Genomic DNA, 15,212 nt, shown 5'->3' on the forward strand with positions numbered 1-15,212 from the left:
ATTATTAGCTATCTGTTTTAACTAGTTATGGCTGTTGTTTGCAAATATTCAAACTAATCCAGTGGCGTAGCCGCAAGGCGGGGGGGGGGGGGCGACGTTAGGAGGGGCCCCTTAAAGCCTTCAAGCTTAACACTTACTTTCTTTAAATTGGGGACCAAAACATATTTTCCTAATAAGCGTCAAAATAGGGAATTTGGAAGGAAGTAATGAAACGGGTAAATGACGTAACTCTTACTCTTTCCGGGTGTAATTTAGCGTTTCGTGGACATGTTGGTAGTTTAGATGAAAGTAAATTCCAAAAAGGTAATTTTTTCTCAGGCGATCTTTTACTAGGTAGGTAAATGTGATCATGTTTTAGCTAAATTAATCGATAAAAACAATAACTTAAAACAAATTACTTAAGCCCCCAAATACAAAACGAAGTTATACATTTGCTGGCTCAAGAAACTGAAAATAAATTGATTAATTTAATAAAAAAAAGTTGTTTATTTAATAATTTTTGATACCACTCAAGATATTTCAAAACACGATCAGCTTAGTGTATTTTTCGGTATGTAAAAAGAACTTGCGATGAAAATAATTTACCGTCCAAAGCACAAGTTGTTGAAAGTTTTTTGGGATTTATTCGCATATTAGACCAAAGTGCAGAAGGTCTTGTGAATGAAATTTTAAAATTTATACAATGAAAGCACCTTTTTGTACACAACTGCAGATAAAAGGGGCATGATGGGGCAAGCGTTATGCGTGGTGTATATTCAGGCGTACAAAGGCGCATACCTGACATTGAAAAAACAGATTCCTATGTTCATTTTGCATCCCATAATCTGAACCTAGTGTTGAATGATGCCGTTGTTACTGTACAGAAGTTGTTTTTTACGATATAATTAAGAGATTATATGATTTTTTAGTGCAAGTATTAAAAGATGGGATCTACTATGTACTATTACGACTTTGGATTCATCGCGTTTGCCAAAACTTAAAAGGTTATGTGAAACCTGGTGGTCATCCAGACATGATGCTGTTATGGCTTTGCGTCGAGCTTTCCGACAAGTAATGAAATCTTTAACGAAAATTTCATTGCTATCTAAAAAAACGATGAAAAATTTAATACATTATTAGAGCATATGAATAATTTTGAATTTGCCGTTAACATTACTATTTAATCTAAAATACTTAACTTTATTAATCTAACATCAAAATTTTTGCAATCTGAAACGGCAGGGTTAACGGTCGCCCTTCAACTTTTTTTAAAAAACTTGTGATAATCTTCGAGAAATGAGAAATTCGTTTTCCGAAACTTTAGCAGAAGCAGCAGGAATAGCAGAATAGTGGGGTATTACACCGGAATTTACCGAATATACTGGAATATACCGGAATAAACGGATAATAAAAAAATTTTACGATGAGCTCAGCTGCGACGAAAAAATAGCTTAGAAGAAACAGTTTTGAAGTTAATGGTTTTAATGAAAATTCAGATATAACATTACAACAATTTACTAATAGGTTTGTCGGATTAAGAGACATATAATAGGTTTTCATGTCTATTTCCAAAAAATCTATTAACACTAACTGATAAAGACTTATTAAAGAAAGGCTAAATATTGTCATTTACACATATTTTAGTAATTATAGGTTAGTGATATTAGTTGTCGTTATGTTTCTAATACGGGGGCCCACAAAAATTGTCGCGGGAGGGCCCCTCAATCTTCAGCTACGCCACTGAACTAATCCCTTCAAACAGGCTGCATAAGTCATTTAAAAATTTTACTGAAAAATATCCCGTAAGGTCATGTAGAGTTCTGTGTATTCCGATTCTCTATTCTATTCATTTTCCGTTGAAAATTAAGGTGTGAAGACCCATTTTCGCCCGTTGCTGAAGAAGAAATAACATTTGTGCCGCCATCTCTGTTGATTAAGTTACCCAAGCTTAATTTGCTAAATGAAATAAAACATTAATTTCTAAATACATATTATGCCCTCTTTACTTTTCTTATTTTCACTTTTTCATTTTTACTTTATTTTTCATCTCTCTGTCGAACCGAATCTCATTGTTACTATATTATAGGGTTCAAGATTTGATTGGTGTAACTGTCACATTTATTTTCTTCTTGATTCTCCTAAAACTTTTCGCTTTCTCAGCAAATTCTTTTGACTCCAGCCCATTATCATAGGTATTTGACTGCACCGAAGCTCACATCCAGTTAATCTGATTCAATTCTTCTTCATCTTCGCGTGTATGGTGGTACGGGGGTTGCAACCCCCGATGATGGGGTTGATTAAGTTGAAACACTAATTACCGGAATATATTTATTTAAGTCACCATCTACGACAATAACTAGTTGGTGTAAGGGATGGATAACGTCTATACTCTAACCAGGTCGGTTTCTGAATAATGAATAGCCTCTTTCTTTAATTTCTACGTATCTATAAATAAATCCCAATTGTTTGTTATGATTGACCATACTTGAATGTGACCGTGAATTACTAATAGCAGTATAATTGCTGACTTCGGTGTTTTCAAAATGAGTAGCCTAGATTACAAAACCAATGTCACCCATTTACGAAATCCAAACAATGCATGTAAATAATATTTGCTTAAGACTTTTAAAAATTAAATCGATATGGATTAACTCTTATTTTTTGGATGCTTATATAAATCCTTTACACGTGCCTTGTCCGCTCCGAACATTGGCAATTAACATGGCTATTCTGACTTTGTTTACGACAGATCTGAATGGTGCGGCAGATATGACAATCTGAACTATTGCCGCAAGTTTTGGAACGAGTGACTCCTCCTTCCTGAACCCCTTCTGCTCTCTAATTTCTCTTGTATAATTAGCTGAAGTACTCTATATTTACTGTGTCTCATAACGTGACCCAAGTATTCCAACTTTCTTTTCTTTGTAGTCGGTAAGCCCACATTTCGAAGGCCTCTAATTTATTCATTATTGTTGCGATCCCCCTCTGTGGCTCAGTGGTAAGAGCGCCTACCTTTGGATCGAAAGGTCCGAATGGTCGTGAGTTCGAATCTCACCAGGGTCAGAAATGTTTCGTTTATTATAAATTAATAAATGAAAATAGTTTCTGTCCTTGTGGAATCGGTACTCACCGGAGGGACCGCAGACGTTCGGATACAATTAGCGTCTCTTTGCAAAGACAATGACGTCTATTTTGCAAAGTAACAAGACACACACTACACATTACTCCCCTGAGTTAGTGATAAGTTATAGTCTAAAAAATCATTATGAAATTGGCTGGCCAGTTGGTTGTGAAAACCAGTGCCAATAAAACCCAAAACACACATTGTTGCGATCATTGTTCACGCTTCCATTCCATATAACAAAACTGGAAATACAAAACATTTGAGAGGTGTGGTGGTAGGCTGTTTATTTTTGTTGTTTTTGATAATTTCTTTTGGGTTTCTCACCTCCATAAACGACCCCGCCCGTAATCTATAACGACTGAGCAACGGTGCGTTCGAGTGTATACTTTTATAGACAAGGCGAAAACGGCGGGTGCGTTGGGAAAAATATTCCCATGAGATTTTTTTGCATAATCACATTCGTGAGACATCCCGGAATAAGGTTCAAGAAGTCGCCCACGTGAAAAGTGGTTCAATTTTTTTTAACAATTTTTTTTAATCAAATTGCAAAAATCAATATTTTTGGCCAGGACAATTTTTTTGTAGGTTTTTTGGACCATTCTGGATAAAAAAGGTCTCTTATAATTTTTCAATAAAGTGGATCGTTTTCGAGTTATAAGCAATTTAAAATTGAAAAAAACGAAAAATGGCGATTTTCAAGCTTAATAACTCGGTTAAAAGTTATTATTATGAAAGTCAGAAAGTGACTAAATCAAAGTCATGCCCCCCCTACAAGATCCTGAAGAAATTTTTGTCATTATTTTATGACTAAGCTGGTATTTTTAAGTAATAATAATGAGCGCCATGCACGCGGTAGGCGGCCGTAAATGTGAGTGCAAGTAAGATGCACAATTGGACTGCCGGAGTGGCATCTCTCTCGCACTCAGCATTTACGGCCGGCTACCACGTGCATGGCGCTCAATATTATTACTTAAAAATAACAGCTTAGTAATAAAATAATGACAAAAATTTCTTCAGGATCTTGTAGGGGGACATTAAACTTTGATTTAGTCACTTTCTGACTTTCATAATAATAACTTTTAACCGAGTTATTAAGCCTTGAAAATCGCAATTTTTCGTTTTTTTCAATTTTAAATTGCTTATAACTCTAAAACAATCAACTTTAGAGAAAAATTATAAGAGACCTTTTTTATCCAGAATGGTCCAAAAAACCTACAAAAAAATTGTCCGGGCCAAAAATATTGATTTTTGCAATTTGATTAAAAAAAATTGTTAAAAAAATTTGGCCCACTTTTCACGTGGGCGACTTCTTGAACCTTATTCTGGGATGTCTCACGAATGTAATTATGCAAAAAAATCTCATGGGAATATTTTTCCCAACGAACCCGCCGTTTTTGCCTTGTCTATTATCAGTGTTTTAAGTTTACTGCTTAATAAGTTCACTATGTATGGTACACAAGTAAGAAATTGAAACATTTTTATGTAGTCTATAAAAATTATAAACACATGAATTGAAATTTATTGTGGTTTTGCTTACTCTAATAACTTTATCGGGTCCTGCCACAACAATGCCACCTTTATACCAAGTAAGACTTGGAGTTCCACTTCCTTCTAAATTGACTTCTATAACTCTCTCTAAATTGAATTCAAAATCTACCTACAAATTGTAAAAAAAAAAATAAAAATTAGTACATAAATATAGTTATTAGTAAAATCAAAATGAAGAAAATATATGAAAGCTTTGACAGTTTTTTCATATGGATAATAGTGCCATCTTCCTCTGTCTTAATGTACTTTGATTAAACTGAACTCATTTATGCAAATGGATCATATTTTAGTTCGCTATAGCGAACATGTACATCAAAGCAAAAAGTGCCGTCAAAATAGAACATACAATTTCAGACGCGTTTCCTGTCACAAAAGGCTTAAGACAAGGATGTTCTTTGTCCCCAACTCTATTCAAAATCTATATTCGGCATTAAACAACTGGAGAACAAAATGCACAGGAATGGGAATATAACTTGGAAACAAAAGTACATATCAACTCTTTTCTTCGCTGACGATCAAATGATTATGGCAAATGATGAGGAAAACATGGCTTATATGATTCGAAAGTTAACCGAAGAATACGAAAATTGAGGACTCACAATCAATAAACAAACAGAATATCTTAGATGTCTTAGAATAAAGGACGAAGAAAGAGATCCACAAATCTCGATTAGAGACATAAAAAAATGTGAAGAATTTAAATAATTAGGGACAGTCATAGTGAAGGAAGGAGCATCGCTCGAAACGGGACATCCAGCAGAAAATACAACATAGCCGAAATGTGGTTACAAACACTAAACTCGTTACTTTGGTCTCCTAAAATTAGTTTACAAACCAAAATGACTATCTACAAGTCTTTAAGTCGGTTGTAGAACCAATTTTGACGTACGGATCTGCATGTTGGCGAATGACAATGAACGAGAAGAAAAAACTGGAAGTAGTAGAAATGGACTATCTAAGAAGAGGGTGTCGAATATCTAGACTTGATCGCATCACAAATGAAGAAATAAGAAAAAGAAGAGGAAGATCCAAAAATAGAATCCAAACAGCTTTTATGGTACGGGTATGTAATGCGAATGAATGATGAACGATGGCCAAAATAGGCCTTAAACTATGTTCCATGGAATAGAAGAAGAAGGAGAGAAAGTATGTGAATCGTCGGTGTGTTAACACGTTTTGTTTTTGTTCTGTTCAGCGATCGACATACTCGAGTGTGTTATTGTTATTTTGTTATTGTTTTTGGAGTGAACGAAACTGTAAGTTTTGCACCAGCTTTGTTTAATTTTTTTTTATGTTTTGTTTATCAACGACCCAGTTAAATATTGCAAATTGGCCTTGACCATAACCATGGCAAACTAGCATTTTGTGAGAATTGTTTACATCAATTCCCCGAAAATGACAAATATAATAAGCTTCGTTGTTTTGGGGAATGTTAGCGAAATTTCTGTATGAAATGTTCTGGAAACAACAAGACCATCACCAAAACTCTCCTGGACCCAAAAAATTCAAATTTAAGATTTTTCTGTACACTATGTGATTCGCCTAGCCTCAGATATTTAAATGAAAAAATAACAAATCTATCAAAAAATCAGATACCACAAGAGAACTTTAATGCCTTAATTCAACTAACTAAAAAATTGACTGATAATTTGCCCGTTTTCATGGAGACATACGATTTATTAACAAAAAAAGATGGCAAATTGGATTACCTTACAAAAAAAAAATGACGAGATCCATAAATTAAATAGCCTGATGAATCCTGAATATCTTTTAAAATCGGTACGGCAAATGCAACAAGATATCTTCAATATATCGTCAGTTTTTTTCGGCTGTTCCGATGATACTATTAAGGTTCAAGTTGAAGACTCAAATTCATCCGAGATAAAATTGGGATTACAAAGGCTATCTGAAAACATCAGCGAAATATCTAATCAGATAAGTAATCTTTCCAACAAACTACCTGCGATACAAACTGAAAAAGAGGTATCTAAAAAAAGATAGTATATGTCACTTCAAGCACCCAAACTGAAGACCCTCAACATTTCCAAACCTGTCCAGAAAGAAAATCAAAAGTTTCAGAAGATAAGTGTCATTTTGTTGTTATCAGTAATTTAATCCCAGCATACACCCCTATACAAATAGTTCACTACATTAAAGAGAGGCTAGGTATTAAGGATTATATTAGATGTTACGCTCTCCTTAAAGACGCAAACACAGCAACTGGTTCCGCATTCAAATAGGCATAAAATCCAAACCATCTATCGACTTATGATTTAATAAGGAAATTTGGCCATCTGGTGTCAACATTAAATGGTCTACAGAATCACCACACTCTGAACCAAAGACTTCATCTGAAGAAAATATGAATCCGAAGTACATCAAAAGCCAGGTTAGCTTGGAAAACCCAATTACCATTCCAAGCAACAACAAAAATGAAGTTGAAGACACCAATATATTTACAGACAAGCAGGCCATCACAATTTGCAAATCTCAAGAGCCTTTCCGTTCCCATATAAATTTTGTTAAGAAAGATACTTTGGAACCATCCATAAATTTGGATCCTTTAACACCACCAAGAGTTAGACTAACTAATAACTCGAGCAGTCGATATCTTCTTGTAAGATTAAGGGAACCGGACATCTTAAAGGCAATTAAACTACATCTTGCTTTTCTTCACGATCAGCCTGCTTCTGTATTTTACGACGGATATACCAACACCAGCGTGAAACTCTTTTTGGCTTCCGCAGGACTACCTACTAAGACTGAAGAACTACGAAAAGCTCTTCTAGAATTTAACCATGCCTATGGAATTGGTCCAGCTGAAGTGGAAGCTGATCTTGCCGCTCATAGGTCCTATATAACTTCGGAAAGAATTATACACCTACAAAAGTCAAGGGAATGTCTAATTTTAGTAAATTGTAGTTGTTATTTGTTATTTATATTGTGTTTTTCTTTTGACTGTATGTAAGCTTTGTCCATAAAATTGTAAAAATTTTCAGTGGCAATAAAGCATATTTCTATTCTATTTTATTCTAAAGACCAGCACTGGAATGGAGAAAAGGAACCAGAGGAATGAGAGATAGAGCCATAAATGAGGAAGTATGGACTGACCGAAAAAGGTGGAGATCGAAATGAGGAACGCGGCAATGACTGTAGAACCCCCGTAAATATCATATTTTAGCTTACTTTCTTTTTAAATTTAGTTAATCTAGTATTTAATATAAATATATATAATAGAGCATAACTTACGGTGTACAGATTTCCCTTTGTGTCGCATATAAATAGTCCTCCTTCTGTTGTCCACATAGCATGGGTAAAGAAAGACAAATTGTCCACATGCGTCACCTGCACTTGACGTTCGTGTATCACTATTTCTTTGCAGCATGTGTACAGATCCCAGAAGTACACTTCCTTAGTATCGACACCCAATTGAACCATGTGGACCGGTTTGTTCCAGTTACATCTAGAATAATTGCAATATTTTTAATTCGATTCTATATTATTTTCTATGATAGTAGACAATAATGTAAATATTGTTGCACGGGACCAAATAGAACACATTCAGCACGTACTGAAGAAAACATAGCGGCGGTAGCGGATAGTGTATGCGAAAATAATGAATAATCGATTCGTCGCCGTACTTAACAGCTTGACTTACGTAAGGATATTGGTTTACAAGCATACACAATTCAAAAAATGCCCGTATTTGGGGTGATGATCATCCCGAAGAGGTTTAAGAGTTTCGATTACATCAAGAAAAAACAACTGTTTGGTGCGGTTTATGGACCGGTGGAATCGTCGATCTATATTTCTTTAAAACAAAGGCTGGCCAGAATGTTACAGCGAATGGAGACCGTTATCATCATCATCATCACGTAGCGCTGCAACCCTGGATGGGCCCTGGCTGACTGTACAACTTTCTTCCAATTTGTTCGGTCTTCCATCAACCTAGGGTCAAATGGGATGTTCCTTTTTCGGAGATCTGCTTGGATGTTATCTCTCCATCGCTTTCTGGGACGTCCGAGTGGTCTTTGCCTGTAGGAATCTCCTCCCATACCAGTCTTACAAGTCTCTCGTTATGAAGTCTGTGCACGTGGCCTGCCCATCTTAGTCGCTGTGATTTAATTTCTTGGACAATATCGGTGTCATTGTAGAGTTCTTTTAATTCGAAGTTGGCTTTGATCCTATACTGGTTTGTGTTAATGTCGTGGTAAGTATTTTTCGTTCAAAACGTCTGAGCTTTTCTTCGTTTGATTTTGTCATGGTCCACGTTTCGCAACTATATTATGTTAGTATAGGTCTGACGATGGATTTATAGATTTTGATCTTGGAACTTCTTGTAAGATTTTTTGATTTTATAAGCTTATCCAGTGCGAATAGACCGCGATTTGCAGATTGGATTCTGTGTTTTATTTCTTCAGTAACATCGTTGTCAGCTGTGATTACGGCCCCCAGACAGAGCTGGGCAATACCCGGGTACAAGTACCCGAATTTTGTACTCTAAGTACATTTTGGGTACTCAGTACCCAGTACCCGAGTACATTTTCAATAAAGTACTCGGTACTCATACTCGTAGCGTATGGGTAAAATACCCGGTACCCGCGTTTATTATACGAGTACATTTTCCGAGTACTTTTTGCAAGTCTAAACTTGTCGCTGCATGTGCGACAGCAAATTAATAGCAACACGCAAAACGCCGTTTTCAGTATCAGTACATTCTGAAAGTCAAGCAAACGCCTATTCTCTTATGCCGTAATAAAATTAATAGCCCTCGAAGAAATGCTCTGAAGAACTGATGAAGCTTTGAAAAATGAGTTATCTTAAAAGCCAATAAAATTAATCAGTGAGTATGAGTGGTGTTGGTGTTATACTGATTACAGTAAAACCTGTGTTACCGGCCACCTTCCAAAACCGGCCACCTGTACTTACGGCCGGTTTCAAAATTCCACAAACCAATTACATATATGTATATTCCCTTATTTATGACATGCTATTTACGGTCACCTTTATAATACGGACGCGGCCAAATAATCACATATTTTTAAAGCCCATTTTATGGAAATTGAATGTGAATGTCGGCCAAAATAATTTTGTTAAAATAATTTTGTCTATTTGTTGATGGAAATTCCCAGTATTATTTATTAGGACCTATTGTATCTACCAAAACAGAAGATTAAATAACCTGCATCGGGTCGGTGGTCACAAGGTTCTTAAAATCCTATAATAAAATGTCGTAAAACCTTGTAAAAGACAAACGTTTGTCACTATTTATAAATATGATTTAAATTCACAAAAGTTGGCCGAAAAATATGGTGTAAAAACTTAAATTATCAAAGGATATAAAAAAAATAAAAGTTAGTTGAAAAATTCTTTAAAATAGCTTAACATCAATCTGTTTTTTCCGTAGTATAATATGTACCTACCTAGTTTTGTTTTATATTAGGATATTAAAGTCGTTTTAGTAGTTTCCGTTTATGTATAGAATTATATTTGCTTTTATTAACAAAATAAACAAAGTTCCAAAATTATCTTTTAAGTATTTGTGGACTACAAAAACTGGACATACCGGCCACCTTTCTATATCGCAGAATAGTTCCTTCATTTTTGGTGGCCGTTACTGACAGGTTTTACTGTATTAATCAATGATCAATTTTTGAAATTCTTATTTTTTTATTTGTATGATATTTTATGTTTTCATGACTCATACATAAATATGTTTAGAGAGGCAGAGATAATAATTACCTTCTTACCTTTTTTCGGGTTCTATATTCAAATGTACTCGAAATAAGTACCCGAGAAATTCGGGTAATAATTGTACTTTGAATATTGTACTCTGAGTACTTTTTTTGAGAAATGTACTCGGTACTCTGTACTCGTTCCTCAAATATGAAAAGTACCCGGTACTCTGTACCCGAGTACAATTTATCAGTACCCAGCCCAGCTCTGCCCCCAGATACTTAAAACGTTGTACTCTTTCGAAATTGAAGGTGTTGACCGTTACATTTTGTCCTATCCTGTCTCTTCGTGTCGTTCTATTTATATACATATACAGTGATGAGCGCGCTAATAACCGGCAAGATAGCGCAAAAGATGGAAAACATAATACATGGCGAAACAAAAAGAGACGAAACTAATGGAGGTGGTCGTTATAAACGTATAAATTAACGTTACATTACATAGTTTCCCACCTTTAGACGTTTGTGACAGGAGCATTTTATAAAATTCTACTGTCACAGTGACAGTTGTCATACTCCTCTGATACATCTAAATGTGGGAAATTATGTAATGTAATGTTAATTTATATGTTTATAACGAATATTTCCACCTCCATTAGTTTCATCTCTTTTTGTTTCGCAATGTATTATGTTTTCCATCTTTTGCGCTATTTTGCCGGTTATTAGCGCGCTCATCACTGTATTTCGTCTTCTCTTCATTAATCCTCAGCCCTACTTCGCTTGTTGCTCCTTCCACCTTGTTGAAAATGGCTTTTGTGGATAGGATGGAGTCTCCAACGAGATCAATGTCATCTGCGTATGCTAGTAATCGCCCCATGATAATGGACTATTTGGTGCTAAAACTGAAGCTCGTAGTCTTGACAGTCACTAGTCATTTGATCAAATACAAATCGAAATGATCAAAAATTATTGGAACTTCAGAATGGACCATCTTAATCGCAGTCAACATTTGAGAGAAATTATATTTAAGAAGTATTTGAAAAGAGTGATTGTTTTGTATGATAATAAAGATTTTCAAATCATTTTTTGAAGTTATACTTCTTTACGGGCGTAATGACGGTGAAATTTTATATGGTAAAACCTAGCGACCGGGCGCATGCGCATTATAACTTTGTTCTGATTGGATGTTCAAATGACATGACAAAAATTATCCAATATGGCAGCTGTGGCACAGCTGTGGGACTGTGGTTTGGTTATAATGTATGCTTGTTGCGTTTTAAAATTTGTAGGAAGAGAAACAACAAACAAAAAGTTAGTTAATGGTTATACTGCCTTTTTAAATAGTTTTCATATTATATTTTTGGACTTATTTACATAGAAGAGATGATTGTTGCATGCCAATGTGAAAGCTCATCAAACTGTGACTAGTATGAGTGCCGCAGATCTCGCTTATTCAAAGCTAAAGAATCTTTCACTGGTAAGTGTTTTATAAATAGTTGATCAAATTTTGTTATGATATTTGAACATAGCCACTTTGCACGACGCAAGTGATTGCGAAATTTATTAGTCGTTATACGGGCTCCGATACCTACCTTGAACCTACCAAAATACATAAGTAGCATGTAATACTTTTATTTACATAATTTGATTACCATCAAAATTTATATCAATATTCACCTAATATATTGTTTTCTTACTCTATGTTTTGTTGTATTTTTTCAATTCTAAATCATTTCAATTCAAAATCAAAATAATTTGATTTACATAAGTTAAAAATGTCAAAAAGGTTAATCCGTTTAGTTAGACGAACTTCGCACATAATGACAAGCTGTCTCTGTGGCGAAGTTTTAATGCGAGTGAATCCCAATACAACGCAAATATCAGCCGCGTGTTAAGTTGGTTCGAATCCCAATAGAAACTTTTATTTTTTTTTTATACATTTTATGATTGTAAGTATATTTATTATATAATTTTATTTTCAGAAAATACGTATTTAGTTAAAAATTTTTCCGACAATTAATGTCAGAAATCATTTGTGGCATTTTTAATGTGTTTGTGTGTGTTTTATTTTTTTATTATTTTAATTTTTGGCACTGTTTTAATAAAAATGTTTGAGAAGTAGTAAGTATAAATAAATTTAATATTTAAATAAAATATAAATAAAAAGTATATTAATTTCGTTTATAATCATATAATCATATAATAGAAGTATAACTTCTTACGTGCGTACAAAGTACACACACATTCTTTTTTTTTTCATTGTTTTTTTTTTCAAATAATTAAATTTCCTATCATATTTCTTTAAAACTTTTAAACACACTGTTGCTTAAAAGTAATGCTGCTAATTTGCTATGTTAAATGCCGACTCAATACGTTAAACACTGAAATAGTGACAAGTCATTAAAAAAGTGTCCGAAGGTACAACACTATCCCCGATAAACTAACAAATTTTTTTTAGAAAAATATAAGCTTGTTTGATTTTTTCTGAAACAATGCATGGTTTCGATCTACATTGACTCCCTTAAAAGTAAAAACCAAATTACTGGTCATAGTAACTTTATTATACTTACCTAATAACTTGTTCTCTAGTATGCATGTTAGTATCAGACTGTCCCAATTTCTTGTTTGTCCTCCAATTCCAGACGGTAATTGTAAATTTAGGTAATTCCCCTAAAGTTATAAATAACGAAGTTTCTGCAAATGTCATACTTATGTATCCCTGAGAAAAAGCTTCTGCAAAAATGAACCTTTATTAGTAGGTAAATACACAAATACAACTGATCCGACAACCCATCTGACAACATCCTTCTATGTACTGTCGACACTGTCTTGCTCTTTACAGGAGATCCCTACTATAATAGAAGGGAACTTTCTGTATTCGATAAGGCCTAAATATACCTCAACTCAATCGTGAGGTGGTGTACTTATGGTGTAATAAATGGAGAGTAATCTTAAAAACCAACTAATCCACAACTTATTCCTCTTAAGATATCCAGACACTTCCAAAAAAGACTGTAATTCAACGAACCACCAAATGCAAACTATCTACTCTCCTGCACACATACAAAACCCTTATCAGGTCTATTGTCGAATATAGAGCAAGACTACTCCAAAAATGTCTGGAACAGAACGGGATATCTTCCTCTGAGCAATGTAATGCAGGTCAACTACCACCCCATCCTTTCCTCTACCAGCACGTATACTACTGCCACGTACGACATCTACCCTTAATGGCAGTTCAAACACCCGCAAATAATGGACCTGCCATTCTTTGAAGAGGCATAAAGCCTGAAACGACGTCCTCATTTATTTGTTATCAAGGTCCTCGTTTCTAATAAAGACCTAGTGTTTAGATAATACTCCAAGACCTGGGTTAGGAGCTCCTACCAATGCAGTACTCCAGCTTGAACTCCCAGAGCGGTTGGAATTTGATCAATACTCAAAGGCCTGGTGGAGCAATTACTAGATCAGTTCTTTGGCCCGAACTCGATTCTCTGTTGCGGTGAACGACATTTTATTGTATATTGTAGCCGGTGTTCCTTCTCCAGCGCGCGTCGATGGTAGTGGTAGCTTGTCGTTGAAAGTTCATGCGTATAGAACGATGGCAAGTCGGCGGTAAGCGCTGGAGTTGGCCATGGTTACAATATTTTTGGCCCCAGTGAACGTTATTACTATACGTATACTAATACATCACGTTATTTTTCACAAGGGAAATCTTTTATGACGAATTACAATAAGTAGTAGATCAAGTTAGAGGTAAGATGATAATACTGGGGGATTTTAACGCTCTAATAGGTAACCAAGTAATATACCCTATTCCACGAACATACGACTGTGTTGGATTATCTCTACAACAAATATTTTATTGTGCAAAATATGAAGAACGAAAGTAAATTGCAAATTACATTGTTGTTTATTGGAACAATTATTAGAGCCATTTACTTTCATACTTCTTATGTTCTTCGACTTTTTCTTTTTATATAGACATTACTCTGTCTGTTTTTCAATGTGCCTCCAGTAAGTTGTCATTCCATCTTTTTCGTGGTCTTCATTCCATTCTACTCTTCTGCTTTTCACCCAGTTATTAATGTTGTCCACCTTGCATCTCCTTCGTATATCTGCACTTCTAGCTCTATCCCACAGCGTCTTACCATCGATTTTTCGCAATGTTTTCATCTCTGCTGTTTCTAGCATTCTTTTTGTCCTTTCTGTATCAGGTCGTGTTTCTGCCGCGTATGTCATTATTGGTCTGATGACTGTTTTGTAAATTCTGCCTTTCACTTCTCTTCCGATGTTTTTATTTCTCCATATTGTTTCATTCAGGCAACCTGCGGCTTTGTTTGCTTTATTCACCTGATCTTCCACTTCTGTTTCGAGCTTTCCGTAGCTGCATAGTGTGATGCCTAGATATTTAAACTCCATGACTTGTTCTATTATTTGACCCTCCAGCTCTAATTTACACCTTATTAGATCTGCTGTTATAACCATGCATTTAGTCTTTTGTGGGGAAATTAACATGTTAAATTTTCTAGCGGTTATATTAAATTCGTGCAGCATACGTTGTAAATCATCTTCACTTTGAGAGATTAGTATTGCGTCGTCTGCATAGCAGATTATTTTGTTTTGCTCCCATTTCGTATCCTTTTTTTGTTCTTACTTTTTTTATTATTTCGTCCATGATCAGGTTGAACAACAGAGGACTCAGGGAATCTCCCTGCCTTATTCCATTACCAGCTTCAATTGGGTCAGTTAGTTCTTCATCTACTTTTACTTTTATTGTGTTGTTCTGGTAGATATTTTCGATCGTTTTAATTATTCCTAGAGGTACCTCTCTTGCGTACAATAAATGGATAACGTCCTTTAATTTGACCCTGTCAAATGCCTTC

The 15,212-nt window shown here is 35.0% G+C and overlaps 1 protein-coding gene across 2 annotated transcripts in view; it reads right to left on the reverse strand.

Annotated features, from left to right (window-relative positions):
- The window catches only part of LOC126885294 (cilia- and flagella-associated protein 43), a 132,202-nt gene that overhangs the window by 89,480 nt on the left and 27,510 nt on the right, over positions 1 to 15,212 (reverse strand). For both annotated transcript variants that reach the window (XM_050651807.1, XM_050651806.1), the window contains exons 3-5: positions 12,897 to 13,059; positions 7,901 to 8,114; positions 4,641 to 4,760 (exon numbers count right to left, since the gene is read on the reverse strand). In XM_050651807.1, coding sequence (XP_050507764.1) covers positions 4,641 to 4,760; positions 7,901 to 8,114; positions 12,897 to 13,059 — 497 coding nt within the window. The remainder of the gene's footprint in view (positions 1 to 4,640; positions 4,761 to 7,900; positions 8,115 to 12,896; positions 13,060 to 15,212) is intronic.

Source organism: Diabrotica virgifera, chromosome 5 (assembly GCF_917563875.1).
Source record: "Diabrotica virgifera virgifera chromosome 5, PGI_DIABVI_V3a".
NCBI lineage: Eukaryota > Metazoa > Arthropoda > Insecta > Coleoptera > Chrysomelidae > Diabrotica > Diabrotica virgifera.